The sequence below is a fragment of the Mya arenaria genome, chromosome 9 (genome assembly GCF_026914265.1).
Source record: "Mya arenaria isolate MELC-2E11 chromosome 9, ASM2691426v1".
Lineage (NCBI taxonomy): Eukaryota > Metazoa > Mollusca > Bivalvia > Myida > Myidae > Mya > Mya arenaria.
This window is the reverse complement of record NC_069130.1, coordinates 4,925,218-4,940,339: the sequence shown is the minus strand read 5'-3', so window position 1 is coordinate 4,940,339 and position 15,122 is coordinate 4,925,218. Positions and strand designations below refer to the sequence as shown.

General features: G+C 37.3%; 1 protein-coding gene across 7 annotated transcripts in view; it reads right to left on the bottom strand.

Moving 5' to 3' along the window:
• Nucleotides 1-15,122, bottom strand: part of LOC128246733 (rho guanine nucleotide exchange factor 10-like protein) — a 57,163-nt gene that overhangs the window by 15,245 nt on the left and 26,796 nt on the right. For 6 of the 7 annotated variants that reach the window (XM_052965123.1, XM_052965125.1, XM_052965126.1 and 3 more), the window contains 5 exons: nt 14,704-14,796; nt 7,088-7,306; nt 5,959-6,041; nt 1,923-2,074; nt 290-405 (listed from right to left, as the gene is read on the bottom strand). In XM_052965123.1, coding sequence (XP_052821083.1) covers nt 290-405; nt 1,923-2,074; nt 5,959-6,041; nt 7,088-7,306; nt 14,704-14,796 — 663 coding nt within the window. Of the gene's footprint in view, nt 1-289; nt 406-1,922; nt 2,075-5,524; nt 5,602-5,958; nt 6,042-7,087; nt 7,307-14,703; nt 14,797-15,122 lie in introns of all 7 variants that reach the window. The other variant, XM_052965127.1, reaches the window with a different exon arrangement.

Below are 15,122 nucleotides of genomic sequence, written 5' to 3'. Positions count from 1 at the left end.
TTGATAGGGGTAATTTGTCTAGAAGGATTTTGCCTCACACTCAAGAGGCATAACTGAAGTACATAAACTGGCAATCATGTAAATGTGATGGATTTGGTGATTTAAAATCATATCAGACTTCTTTTTACACTAAAATTAAGCTTTAGTGACTATGGCTTAATCCCAGCCAACAGTTTTATCTTGTAAAATGTTTGAATAATTTTGCCAGCCTTTACTTTGCTACAACACTTGATATGGTGGCTGTGGTTTCATCAATGTGTCTCTATGCTTTATGTAAAGTTTGACATACGTCGTAAGGTTGTCGGAGAGTGGTGGACAGTTGATGTATCTTGGCTAGCACGGTGATATCGTGCATCATGTCTGTCAACTCCTCCGCGACCTTGTAGGGGTCATCTTCAAGAGGATCTGGGAAGAACAACAAAAGTTTTACTACTATAAAAATGAATTCAATCTCATTAAAATAAGTAAACTTATGACTATATACCCACTGGCCCTTTTTCAAAAAAATCTTAAACTAAGCAGAGCTTACTACTTTTGGTATATCAATATCCTTTCATAAAATTCATTACTTTTTGCAAGAACTTAAATTTATATATTAATCAGTGCATGAAAAAAAAACAATCCAAATTAATGACAATCTTTTAGGTTGGTACTTCTTCAATCTTAATGTTTGTAAAGATAGGTAAAAGTAAAAGCAAATGTATCTTTTTCAGATTTTCTTTCAACAAATGGTTGACCTGAAAAAAGTTCTTAACCCAGTTACTAAGGTAAAGATATGGTTGGTTTCCCCTTCATATCAGGCTACATGTTGGAGGGTAACCAATTTTACTGTAGACATTTACCCAAGAATGTGATTAAAATTAATGCATGCTTTCTATAGATTGTGTTCAATGACTTGTAAGAACCTTTTTCAGTTGTTTTTATCTATCCTTGCATATTATCTACAGTTGAATTCAGCACAGGTGATGAGTTCAAAAAAGGTTTCCACTGACAAACTTTACAAAACAGTAACAGACCAGACCTGGTTTAGCAGTTGATATGGTACAGTCGAACCTCGCTAGGTCGACGTCGGATAAGTCGACTTTCCGGTTATGTTGACTTTTTTTGTCCCGAATTTATTCCTTCTTATTCTATATAAAATAAATCTGTTTGTGTTGATTTTTTTATCTCGACTTTTTCGCTATGTCGACCTCGTTTTTCAGTCCCAGTGGTCGAATTTCTCACATTTCCTATGTACTTAATGTTGAACTGTAGATCGAGACGTAGGTGTGAAAATATTCATGACGGTTTGTTGCATGTCGCAAAATACTGTGCGTGTCAATTTAACAAACTGTCATAATTGGGGGATACAAAAATGTAATTGGTGCGAATAATTAAATTAATTGTTTGTACATGTATTTAATTAAAGAGACATTTATTGCTCAAGCTCTTTGGTATTGTATAAAACATGTACATTTTATTGATTAGATATCAATTTCGAATGGGAACAGAAAGAATAACTTTAAAATGTCAAATGTTAGTTTGTCGACCAATTCAGAGAAGGACCCGGTATAAAATCTTACAATGTACAAATGTATGCAATTGTGGTTTTATATGTGTTTTGTGTGATCCATAAATGTAAAAGAAATCTGACACAAATATTTCTTCTTTGTTGTTTTCACGACGAAAATATTTAACAAGACCGTTCAATTGTGGATGTAAACATCGTACAATCCAACTCAAACGTGTTGAGATTGGTGATATTTTTTGTAATTTGGATGAGTCGATTTTTCGTTATCTCGACTTTTTTCACTAGGTCCCGAAAAAGTTGACATAACGAGGTTCGACTGTAGTTCCCAATGGCTCTATGTCCATCTTGGTGTATATTTAAGTCTTATGGTTATATTTCATTTCAAACACAAACAGAAGCAATTTAACCGTACCTTGTTTCGGTGATGAAATCGTTGTCCCCGAGGGCTTCATATCCATCTTTGTGTACATGTTCGGTGTAATGGCAGAGGTCGTCAGTTCAAGGTTCTCGAGACGCTGATGCCATTTGTACGTGAACCGCTCAACCATGTGACCCTCCTGGTCCCTGTATCCATGGTAACAGAAGAAAAGACAATGTTGATACAAAATAAACTGCTTTTTTATAGTGTATGACTTTGACTTCTGACCTCAAGAGACCTTGTGACCCCTGTTGCCATGAGAACACAAGGTCAGAAGCCACAAAACAGGAAATGAATTAAAATATATAACAGGAAATACATTTAATATAATTATGAAATAGGAAATACATTATTATATTAGACTTCCGATCATTCTTGTTACATTTATTTCCATGTTTTCTTTCAAGAAGAAATACATTGGTTATATAAAACTATTACAGAAACATACATGCATTTATGTTTTTGTATGCTAAAGAATATGTAACATATATAATGTTTATTTCATAATGTAAATATTTGATTTCATACTTTAAAATAACTGTTTTATGTTTTTTCTCTAATTATCCTTAATGTTTACTAGTAAATGTTGTTTGAGACTCTGGATTAATAATATTTCTTATAACAAACTTGTCAATAAAGAGCATAACTCCAAAATGTTCAAAGCCAGAGCTAAAGACTTGGCCAATTTAATGCATATGGGTACTGGTTACATTTGTATAAAGTTTTATGCAAATATCTTGTTCTCAACAGTTTGTGAATAAAGGCCATGATTAACGCTTTTGTACAACAACAAAATCTTTACCTGAACTTTTACTTGACAAAAGCCAAATTCATTACTTAAAGTTGATTTTTCAGATAAAAAAAATGTTTATTGTTATGATCATAAATGTATTTTATTTATAGCTTGATTCTATTATAATGACATTCGATGGTTTGAGAAACGGGGACATGTACCTCAATTCTTATTTCTATGAAATACAGAAAAGCTAGGAAATTAGCATTGTCAAACAAATTCATATTGCAGGAGCCCACTGAATATAGTTTCTATGAAATACAAGTACATGCTTACTTACAAACAATATTAGAACAAAGTTTGTTAGTTCACAACACATTTTAGCATGCTAACTTTAAGCATTTCCATTGAATAATAAGAGAAAAATATTAAGCATTTCCATTGAATAATAAGAGAAAAATATTAACTCGCAGCGAGTTAGAATGAAGTATTGAAAAATAGTCAAATTCTAAGTAAAAGTTTGTTAGTGTGGTGGAGTGTTCTTGAAAGTGGAGGAGCCATCATAAATAAATAGGAATGATTTTAACTTTTTTTAAAAAGTAATTGCTTGCTGTGTGTATACTGGGCAATTATATAAACTGCAGTTAAAAGGTTCTATCACATGCTCTTACATTGATAAAAGATAGACACTTCAGTTGGTAACATTGGCAGGCCTTTTCCTGCCCAGTTGGGAAAAAGACCCTAGACATTTTGTGAAAATTGCTTTGCAAAATATGCCATTTTGAGAAAAAAACAATCGCTTAAAAAATTGGATATTGTGAAGAACATGCTTTTCTGTCTCTTACACATAGTAAAGTATTAAAATGTTTATTTTCCCTTTCAAAAGACCTGAAATGGCTGAAATACCAATTTGTGTGAGTATAAATATCTATTGCAATAAATACATCACACAATTTTTAAGGATGTTGAACGAACTATTACAGGTTAAAAGACTCATAACAAGAGCCGTCGTAAGACAGCGTGCTCGACTACGCCGCTTTGACTTCGAATACAATAACGATGTAATAATACCAAGTTTGGTCTCTTTATGTCAAACCTAACTAATATTATTTGATACATAAGGTGACTCCGATGCTGCCCTCCCACCAGCCCGCCCAAACAATGACGCAAGTCATTCCAGGGCTTTTTCTGCCCAATTTGGGAAAAAGACCCTAGACATTTTGGGAAATTTTGCGTCGTGAAAATGCCGAAATTGGGAAATTTTACAGTTAAAAGAAAAAGCTGTCTAGTCTCCAGCGAATTAGGAAATGGTTTTATATTAGTTTATTTCCCTTTAAAATACCCAAAATGGCTGAAATATCAATCCTTGGGTGTAAATATCTATTGCAATAAATCGATCATGACAGATAATATTTTATACAGATATGAATGTGATGAAAATCAATGATTTCCGAATTCAATTATCAAAAAAACTTAACAACATCACATAATTGATATGATGTTGATAATGATCCATTACATGTAAAAAGACTTTCTAAAAAAAAAAAAAAAAAATTTTTTTTTTTGATTGGGATTTTTTTCTGAAAATTGGGAAAAATATCTTATATTTTGCTTTGGGAATGGGTCCGATAGTCGGACCCGTGGGTACTATAGAAAAAGCCCTGCATTCAAATAACCTGATTTCCCATTATGAAAATGTGGTTAAGAATATACAAATATGCCTTTCAAAGGAAATTTAAAAAAAATAAAATAAAAAAATTCAAAGGCCATAATTTGTATTTAGGCTTAAAACGGAGTTATGTTTCTTGTTGTAAGATGGTCGTGAATAATTTTGAATTTTATAAAGTGCATTTAATGAATGGTATAGAAGTTATCAAAATCCCAACTTGCCCTTAACTTTTACCTGCCCTAAAACTTTAACATCAGTCAATCAGGGGCCATAATTTGTATTAAGGATATGGAGTTATGTAACCTCATTGGGTGATGGTCCTGAACAATTGTGTGAAGTATCAAGTCAATCGAATGAAGGGTATAGAAGTTATTAAACAATACCCCAACCTGCCCTAAAACTTTAACCTAAGTTCCATAGTCAATCAGGGGCCATAATTTGTATAAAAGATAATATGGAGTTATCTAACCTGATTATGTGATGGTTCTGAACATCTGTGTGAAGTACTAAGTCAATTGAATGAATGGTATTGGAGTTTTAAGTGAAAATCCCAACTTGCCCTAAAACTTTAACCTGCCCTAAAACTTTACCCTAAGTCAATCAGGGGCCATAATTTGTATTTAGGATAATATGGAGTTATGTAACCTCATTGTGTGATGGTCCTGAACAACTGTGTTAAGTATTAAGTCAATTGAACAAAGGATATAGAAGTTATTAATAAATATTCCAACTTGCCCTAAAACTTTAACATAAGTTCCATAGTCAATCAGGGGCCATAATTTGTGTAAAGAATGATATGGAGTTATCTAACCTCATCATGTGATGGCCCTGAACAACTGCGTGAAGTATTAAGTCAATTGAACGAAGGGTATTGGACTTATAAGTGAAAATCCCAACTTGCCCTAAAACTTTAACCAGATGCTGACGCCGACGCTGGGGCGAGTAGTATAGCCCACCTATTCTTCGAATAGTCGAGCTGAAAACAACTTATTTTTTGTTTAACTTTTGATAGGAATTTTTTTTTCCATATTGGGAAATATGTCATTTATTTTGCCAGAGGAATGTAATTGTTAATTTAACATTACTAAATGTGTTACTTCTTTCGTGAAAACATGGTTATTCTTGTACTTACAACCGCTTTCAAGAACATTTGATGAATTGAAGCGAATTAAATTTTCCAATTATGAAGCAAACCTTTTCCCGGTCTGACTGACTTTGCAAATTATCAGAGTCCGGTTTAGCAGCATAAACTTAAACCTTCCCAACACATCCTACATAAAATGAAAAAACAACAATAATAAAACACTAAATGACTTGTTTTGTATGTTAGGATGTCTAAACTAGAGTTCAGTATGTGGAGAATCAAGCTATGACCATACATAGGCATGCAGCAATGTCTAAATCATTTTATTGAAAGACATACAAAATGTCTAAATATTTGGATAATTTCTTGATCTTCCAAAAATAATTTTCTGTAATTAAGTTTTTGCACTAAATTGTCTTTACTTTACAATCTATAATGATTGAAACATTGCTGGCCAGCCACCATGCAGGTGTAGGGTGTAAGAGTTTTGGGTGGGAGGGGGTGGTGTTGGTTGTCAGGGAAACACATCACCATGGTAACCAACCTTGCTGTCACATGTACGGATATGAGGCGGTCGTTCATGAGGAAGATACGTCGCTGCTTCACGTGCTGACCACCTGTAGAGCTCTGTCAACAAACACTGCCTTATGTCATGTGTTTAATATAAAAAAAATATTTTTATGTACCAAGTATGAGGCTGTCTATATATAATCATCCTCGGCAACCAAGTGTATCATTACCAAATTGGCTAGGGAAAACTTGAATATTCATAAGCATTTTCCGACCAATGAAATAGCCAATAACAAAAAAGGAAAGAATCTCCTTTGTGAAGGGCTATCCGCATATTTAACAATATCCTGCCTAAAACGATTTATAAGCCGTGATCACAATGGATTATTTCGAACCCAGATTACATCAATAACTTCTCCGCCATTTCTGCACCGCATCAGGTGTGTCTCATGCGACCAATCAAGCGGATGGATTTCACCTTATTAATTATTCATGAGTACAAGATTTTAACAGCTGATTTGCCCAGGGTACCATATAGGTTATGATACGCTGGAGTGCTGAGGATGTATTTAATGATATTCAACTTGATGTTCTTTCTGCAATGATAAACAATGCTTCGCTACAGTTACCACTGTTGTGAGGGTCATCGTTGATGACTTTCAAGTCTGTACTACTCTGTTAGTTTCACAGATATGCTCATGATCCGCAGATAATAGACAACTGTTTTAGCTGTATTTGGGTAATTTAAATATATAAGCACATTATAAAATAGTTTGCCTTTAAAAGCTTACACACTGTTTATGTTTACAAAAATTCTGAACAGTGCCAATATGTGAAAATCTTCAAAATTAATATTATTATCAATACATTAATTTATTTTGATTTACTCTGTAAATGAGAGATATTCCATTCAAACATATAACCCGGGGGAAGGGCCTTTTATATTATGCCACCCCCTACAGATTTAAATGATGTTTTTGGGGTCCAAATTAGTGAAAAAAGACACCCACCCATATACTATTCAAATAATTGCCTTCCCTCCGAGGGTTATAAGTTTTACTAGAATAGCCCTGAGTATAACTTTATATGAAATCTAAAAATCATTGTTTATCAATTTTGGATGTCGAGTTTTAATACATCTTCTTCACAGTTGCCACAGTTACCTGTCCAATCTGTTCCATGTCATCTTGGCGGATAAGTGTGACGCCCTTCTCCTGCGGCACCTTTGCAGCAAGTTTGGCCATGATCGACTGTCCGTGGTAGAGCTGCTCACTGGAACGTTTACTTTCGTTGAGCTCGTGGGTTACATTCTCAATGCACGTGAAAGCTTCCTGGAGCTGCTCTCTGTCGTGGTGGTCACGAGGTGTGTACTTGAGCAAATCCTGAGGGTAAAATAAATATCTTATAATCATAGTCAGGTCTAATAAAATTAAGATTTTTCCTTTATTAATTTAATCTCCAATAATTATTGGTGACGTAAAATATGTCATCGGATGGAAAATGTTCCTCAAAATGGCAACATGGAGCCATGCAAAAGGCGTAAAGGCATGACTTCTCATCTTAGATAGCTTATAAATAATGGGAATGTATGATCCACAAGACTCCATATATCAAGTTGAAACAGCAGCCCATTGGGTTAATTCAGTATATTTATTCAGCATTACACTAGTACAATGAGTGAATTCAGTATTACGCCAGTACAATGAGTGAATTCAGTATTACGCCAGTACAATGAGTGAGCTCAGTATTACGCCAGTACAATGAGTGAGCTCAGTATTACGCCAGTACAATGAGTGAGCTCAGTATTACGCCAGTACAATGAGTGAGCTCAGTATTACGCCAGTACAATGAGTGAGCTCAGTATTACGCCAGTACAATGAGTGAGCTCAGTATTACGCCAGTACAATGAGTGAGCTCAGTATTACGCCAGTACAATGAGTGAGCTCAGTATTACGCCAGTACAATGAGTGAGCTCAGTATTACGCCAGTACAATGAGTGAGCTCAGTATTACGCCAGTACAATGAGTTAAGTCAGTATTACGCCAGTACAATGAGTGAGCTCAGTATTACGCCAGTACAATGAGTGAGCTCAGTATTACGCCAGTACAATGAGTGAGCTCAGTATTACGCCAGTACAATGAGTGAGCTCAGTATTACGCCAGTACAATGAGTGAGCTCAGTATTACGCCAGTACAATGAGTGAGCTCAGTATTACGCCAGTACAATGAGTGAACTCAGTATTACGCCAGTACAATGAGTGAGCTCAGTATTACGCCAGTACAATGAGTGAGCTCAGTATTACGCCAGTACAATGAGTGAATTCAGTATTACGCCAGTACAATGAGTGAGCTCAGTATTACGCCAGTACAATGAGTGAGCTCAGTATTACGCCAGTACAATGAGTGAGCTCAGTATTACGCCAGTACAATGAGTGAGCTCAGTATTACGCCAGTACAATGAGTGAGCTCAGTATTACGCCAGTACAATGAGTGAGCTCAGTATTACGCCAGTACAATGAGTGAGCTCAGTATTACGCCAGTACAATGAGTGAGCTCAGTATTACGCCAGTACAATGAGTGAGCTCAGTATTACGCCAGTACAATGAGTGAAGTCAGTATTACGCCAGTACAATGAGTGAGCTCAGTATTATGCCAGTACAATGAGTGAGCTCAGTATTACGCCAGTACAATGAGTGAGCTCAGTATTACGCCAGTACAATGAGTGAGCTCAGTATTACGCCAGTACAATGAGTGAGCTCAGTATTACGCCAGTACAATGAGTGAGCTCAGTATTACGCCAGTACAATGAGTGAAGTCAGTATTACGCCAGTACAATGAGTGAATTCAGTATTACGCCAGTACAATGAGTGAATTCAGTATTACGCCAGTACAATGAGTGAGCTCAGTATTACGCCAGTACAATGAGTGAGCTCAGTATTACGCCAGTACAATGAGTGAGCTCAGTATTACGCCAGTACAATGAGTGAGCTCAGTATTACGCCAGTACAATGAGTGAGCTCAGTATTACGCCAGTACAATGAGTGAGCTCAGTATTACGCCAGTACAATGAGTGAGCTCAGTATTACGCCAGTACAATGAGTGAGCTCAGTATTACGCCAGTACAATGAGTGAGCTCAGTATTACGCCAGTACAATGAGTGAGCTCAGTATTACGCCAGTACAATGAGTGAGCTCAGTATTACGCCAGTACAATGAGTGAGCTCAGTATTACGCCAGTACAATGAGTGAGCTCAGTATTACGCCAGTACAATGAGTGAGCTCAGTATTACGCCAGTACAATGAGTGAGCTCAGTATTACGCCAGTACAATGAGTGAGCTCAGTATTACGCCAGTACAATGAGTGAGCTCAGTATTACGCCAGTACAATGAGTGAGCTCAGTATTACGCCAGTACAATGAGTGAGCTCAGTATTACGCCAGTACAATGAGTGAGCTCAGTATTACGCCAGTACAATGAGTGAGCTCAGTATTACGCCAGTACAATGAGTGAGCTCAGTATTACGCCAGTACAATGAGTGAGCTCAGTATTACGCCAGTACAATGAGTGAGCTCAGTATTACGCCAGTACAATGAGTGAGCTCAGTATTACGCCAGTACAATGAGTGAGCTCAGTATTACGCCAGTACAATGAGTGAGCTCAGTATTACGCCAGTACAATGAGTGAGCTCAGTATTACGCCAGTACAATGAGTGAGCTCAGTATTACGCCAGTACAATGAGTGAAGTCAGTATTACGCCAGTACAATGAGTGAACTCAGTATTACGCCAGTACAATGAGTGAATTCAGTATTACGCCAGTACAATGAGTTTAGTCAGTATTACACCAGTACAATGAGTTTAGTCAGTATTACACCAGTACAATGAGTGAGCTCAGTATTACGCCAGTACAATGAGTTTAGTCAGTATTACACCAGTACAATGAGTTTAGTCAGTATTACACCAGTACAATGAGTGAGCTCAGTATTACACCAGTACAATGAGTGAGCTCAGTATTACACCAGTACAATGAGTGAGCTCAGTATTACACCAGTACAATGAGTGAGCTCAGTATTACGCCAGTACAATGAGTTTAGTCAGTATTACACCAGTACAATGAGTTTAGTCAGTATTACACCAGTACAATGAGTGAGCTCAGTATTACGCCAGTACAATGAGTGAGCTCAGTATTACGCCAGTACAATGAGTGAGCTCAGTATTACGCCAGTACAATGAGTGAGCTCAGTATTACGCCAGTACAATGAGTGAGCTCAGTATTACGCCAGTACAATGAGTGAACTCAGTATTACGCCAGTACAATGAGTGAACTCAGTATTACGCCAGTACAATGAGTGAACTCAGTATTACGCCAGTACAATGAGTGAACTCAGCATTACGCCAGTACAATGAGTGAACTCAGTATTACGCCAGTACAATGAGTGAACTCAGTATTACGCCAGTACAATGAGTGAGCTCAGTATTACGCCAGTACAATGAGTGAGCTCAGTATTACGCCAGTACAATGAGTTTAGTCAGTATTACGCCAGTACAATGAGTGAGCTCAGTATTACGCCAGTACAATGAGTGAGCTCAGTATTACGCCAGTACAATGAGTGAGCTCAGTATTACGCCAGTACAATGAGTGAGCTCAGTATTACGCCAGTACAATGAGTGAACTCAGTATTACGCCAGTACAATGAGTGAGCTCAGTATTACGCCAGTACAATGAGTGAGCTCAGTATTACGCCAGTACAATGAGTGATGTCAGTATTACACCAGTACAATGAGTTTAGTCAGTATTACACCAGTACAATGAGTGAGCTCAGTATTACGCCAGTACAATGAGTGAGCTCAGTATTACGCCAGTACAATGAGTGAGCTCAGTATTACGCCAGTACAATGAGTGAGCTCAGTATTACGCCAGTACAATGAGTGAGCTCAGTATTACGCCAGTACAATGAGTGAGCTCAGTATTACGCCAGTACAATGAGTGAACTCAGTATTACGCCAGTACAATGAGTGAACTCAGTATTATGCCAGTACAATGAGTGAGCTCAGTATTACGCCAGTACAATGAGTGAGCTCAGTATTACGCCAGTACAATGAGTTTAGTCAGTATTACACCAGTACAATGAGTGAACTCAGTATTACACCAGTACAATGAGTGAACTCAGTATTACACCAGTACAATGAGTTTAGTCAGTATTACACCAGTACAATGAGTGAGCTCAGTATTACGCCAGTACAATGAGTGAACTCAGTATTACGCCAGTACAATGAGTGAACTCAGTATTACACCAGTACAATGAGTTTAGTCAGTATTACACCAGTACAATGAGTGAGCTCAGTATTACGCCAGTACAATGAGTGAACTCAGTATTACGCCAGTACAATGAGTGAGCTCAGTATTACGCCAGTACAATGAGTGAACTCAGTATTACGCCAGTACAATGAGTGAGCTCAGTATTACGCCAGTACAATGAGTGAACTCAGTATTACGCCAGTACAATGAGTGAGCTCAGTATTACGCCAGTACAATGAGTGAACTCAGTATTACGCCAGTACAATGAGTGAACTCAGTATTACGCCAGTACAATGAGTGAGCTCAGTATTACGCCAGTACAATGAGTGAGCTCAGTATTACGCCAGTACAATGAGTGAACTCAGTATTACGCCAGTACAATGAGTGAGCTCAGTATTACGCCAGTACAATGAGTTAAGTCAGTATTACGCCAGTACAATGAGTGAACTCAGTATTACGCCAGTACAATGAGTGAGCTCAGTATTACGCCAGTACAATGAGTGAACTCAGTATTACGCCAGTACAATGAGTGAGCTCAGTATTACGCCAGTACAATGAGTGAGCTCAGTATTACGCCAGTACAATGAGTGAGCTCAGTATTACGCCAGTACAATGAGTGAACTCAGTATTACGCCAGTACAATGAGTGAGCTCAGTATTACGCCAGTACAATGAGTGAGCTCAGTATTACGCCAGTACAATGAGTGAGCTCAGTATTACGCCAGTACAATGAGTGAGCTCAGTATTACGCCAGTACAATGAGTGAGCTCAGTATTACGCCAGTACAATGAGTTAAGTCAGTATTACGCCAGTACAATGAGTGAGCTCAGTATTACGCCAGTACAATGAGTGAACTCAGTATTACGCCAGTACAATGAGTGAGCTCAGTATTACGCCAGTACAATGAGTGAGCTCAGTATTACGCCAGTACAATGAGTTTAGTCAGTATTACACCAGTACAATGAGTTTAGTCAGTATTACACCAGTACAATGAGTTAAGTCAGTATTACACCAGTACAATGAGTTAAGTCAGTATTACACCAGTACAATGAGTTAAGTCAGTATTACACCAGTACAATGAGTTAAGTCAGTATTACACCAGTACAATGAGTGATGTCAGTATTACGCCAGTACAATGAGTGAGCTCAGTATTACGCCAGTACAATGAGTGAGCTCAGTATTACGCCAGTACAATGAGTGAGCTCAGTATTACACCAGTACAATGAGTGAGCTCAGTATTACGCCAGTACAATGAGTTTAGTCAGTATTACACCAGTACAATGAGTTTAGTCAGTATTACACCAGTACAATGAGTTTAGTCAGTATTACACCAGTACAATGAGTTTAGTCAGTATTACACCAGTACAATGAGTTTAGTCAGTATTACACCAGTACAATGAGTTAAGTCAGTATTACACCAGTACAATGAGTTAAGTCAGTATTACACCAGTACAATGAGTTTAGTCAGTATTACACCAGTACAATGAGTTAAGTCAGTATTACACCAGTACAATGAGTTAAGTCAGTATTACACCAGTACAATGAGTTTAGTCAGTATTACACCAGTACAATGAGTGATGTCAGTATTACGCCAGTACAATGAGTTTAGTCAGTATTACACCAGTACAATGAGTTTAGTCAGTATTACACCAGTACAATGAGTTAAGTCAGTATTACACCAGTACAATGAGTTAAGTCAGTATTACACCAGTACAATGAGTGATGTCAGTATTACACCAGTACAATGAGTGAACTCAGTATTACACCAGTACAATGAGTGATGTCAGTATTACGCCAGTACAATGAGTTTAGTCAGTATTACACCAGTACAATGAGTTTAGTCAGTATTACACCAGTACAATGAGTTAAGTCAGTATTACACCAGTACAATGAGTGAACTCAGTATTACGCCAGTACAATGAGTGAATTCAGTATTACACCAGTACAATGAGTTAAGTCAGTATTACACCAGTACAATGAGTTAAGTCAGTATTACACCAGTACAATGAGTTAAGTCAGTATTACACCAGTACAATGAGTGAACTCAGTATTACGCCAGTACAATGAGTGAACTCAGTATTACACCAGTACAATGAGTTAAGTCAGTATTACACCAGTACAATGAGTTAAGTCAGTATTACGCCAGTACAATGAGTGAACTCAGTATTACGCCAGTACAATGAGTGAACTCAGTATTACGCCAGTACAATGAGTGAACTCAGTATTACACCAGTACAATGAGTTAAGTCAGTATTACACCAGTACAATGAGTTAAGTCAGTATTACGCCAGTACAATGAGTTAAGTCAGTATTACACCAGTACAATGAGTTAAGTCAGTATTACGCCAGTACAATGAGTGAACTCAGTATTACGCCAGTACAATGAGTGAACTCAGTATTACGCCAGTACAATGAGTTAAGTCAGTATTACACCAGTACAATGAGTTAAGTCAGTATTACACCAGTACAATGAGTTAAGTCAGTATTACACCAGAACAATGAGTTAAGTCAGTATTACGCCAGTACAATGAGTGAACTCAGTATTACGCCAGTACAATGAGTGAATTCAGTATTACACCAGTACAATGAGTTAAGTCAGTATTACACCAGTACAATGAGTTAAGTCAGTATTACACCAGTACAATGAGTTAAGTCAGTATTACACCAGTACAATGAGTGAACTCAGTATTACACCAGTACAATGAGTGATGTCAGTATTACGCCAGTACAATGAGTTTAGTCAGTATTACACCAGTACAATGAGTTTAGTCAGTATTACACCAGTACAATGAGTTTAGTCAGTATTACACCAGTACAATGAGTTTAGTCAGTATTACACCAGTACAATGAGTGAGCTCAGTATTACGCCAGTACAATGAGTGAGTTTAGTATTACGCCAGTACAATGAGTTAAGTCAGTATTACACCAGTACAATGAGTGAGCTCAGTATTACGCCAGTACAATGAGTGAGCTCAGTATTACGCCAGTATAATGAGTGAGCTCAGTATTACGCCAGTACAATGAGTGAGCTCAGTATTACGCCAGTACAATGAGTGAGCTCAGTATTACGCCAGTACAATGAGTGAGCTCAGTATTACGCCAGTACAATGAGTTAAGTCAGTATTACACCAGTACAATGAGTGAGCTCAGTATTACGCCAGTACAATGAGTTAAGTCAGTATTACACCAGTATAATGAGTTTAGTCAGTATTACACCAGTACAATGAGTTTAGTCAGTATTACACCAGTACAATGAGTTTAGTCAGTATTACACCAGTACAATGAGTTTAGTCAGTATTACACCAGTACAATGAGTTTAGTCAGTATTTCACCAGTACAATGAGTTTAGTCAGTATTACACCAGTACAATGAGTTTAGTCAGTATTACACCAGTACAATGAGTTTAGTCAGTATTTCACCAGTACAATGAGTTATTTCAATATCACACTTGTTCATGAGTTAATTCAGTATTACGGTACACTTACCTTTACGATCATGATGAACTGGGGGAACCGTTGTACAGGCTTCAACATGAGCCCAGCCAGGGACAGACGGTCTTGGCTTGACATCTGCAGTCTCTGATAATACAAGAAATATATACCTATGGTTGATTTCTTAAGCATTGAACTTTGTGTTCACCTGTTCATCGATGCATTACACAAATACCCTATGTACTTGTATTCCTCATGGAACGGCAAATGCGGCAACAATCAAAATCACCAGAAACTTGAACACATTTTAAGCAGGTTTAAACTATGAATTAGAGAATACATAAACTTTTGGCTTCCAAAGTGTCCAGTAAAAAACAATTTGTGATGATTCCTCCGTCACCCACTTTTAGGTGATCCTTGGATTGTGGGTTCCTTGATAAATGTATTGGCTGCATCATAGTTGTTCTCAAACA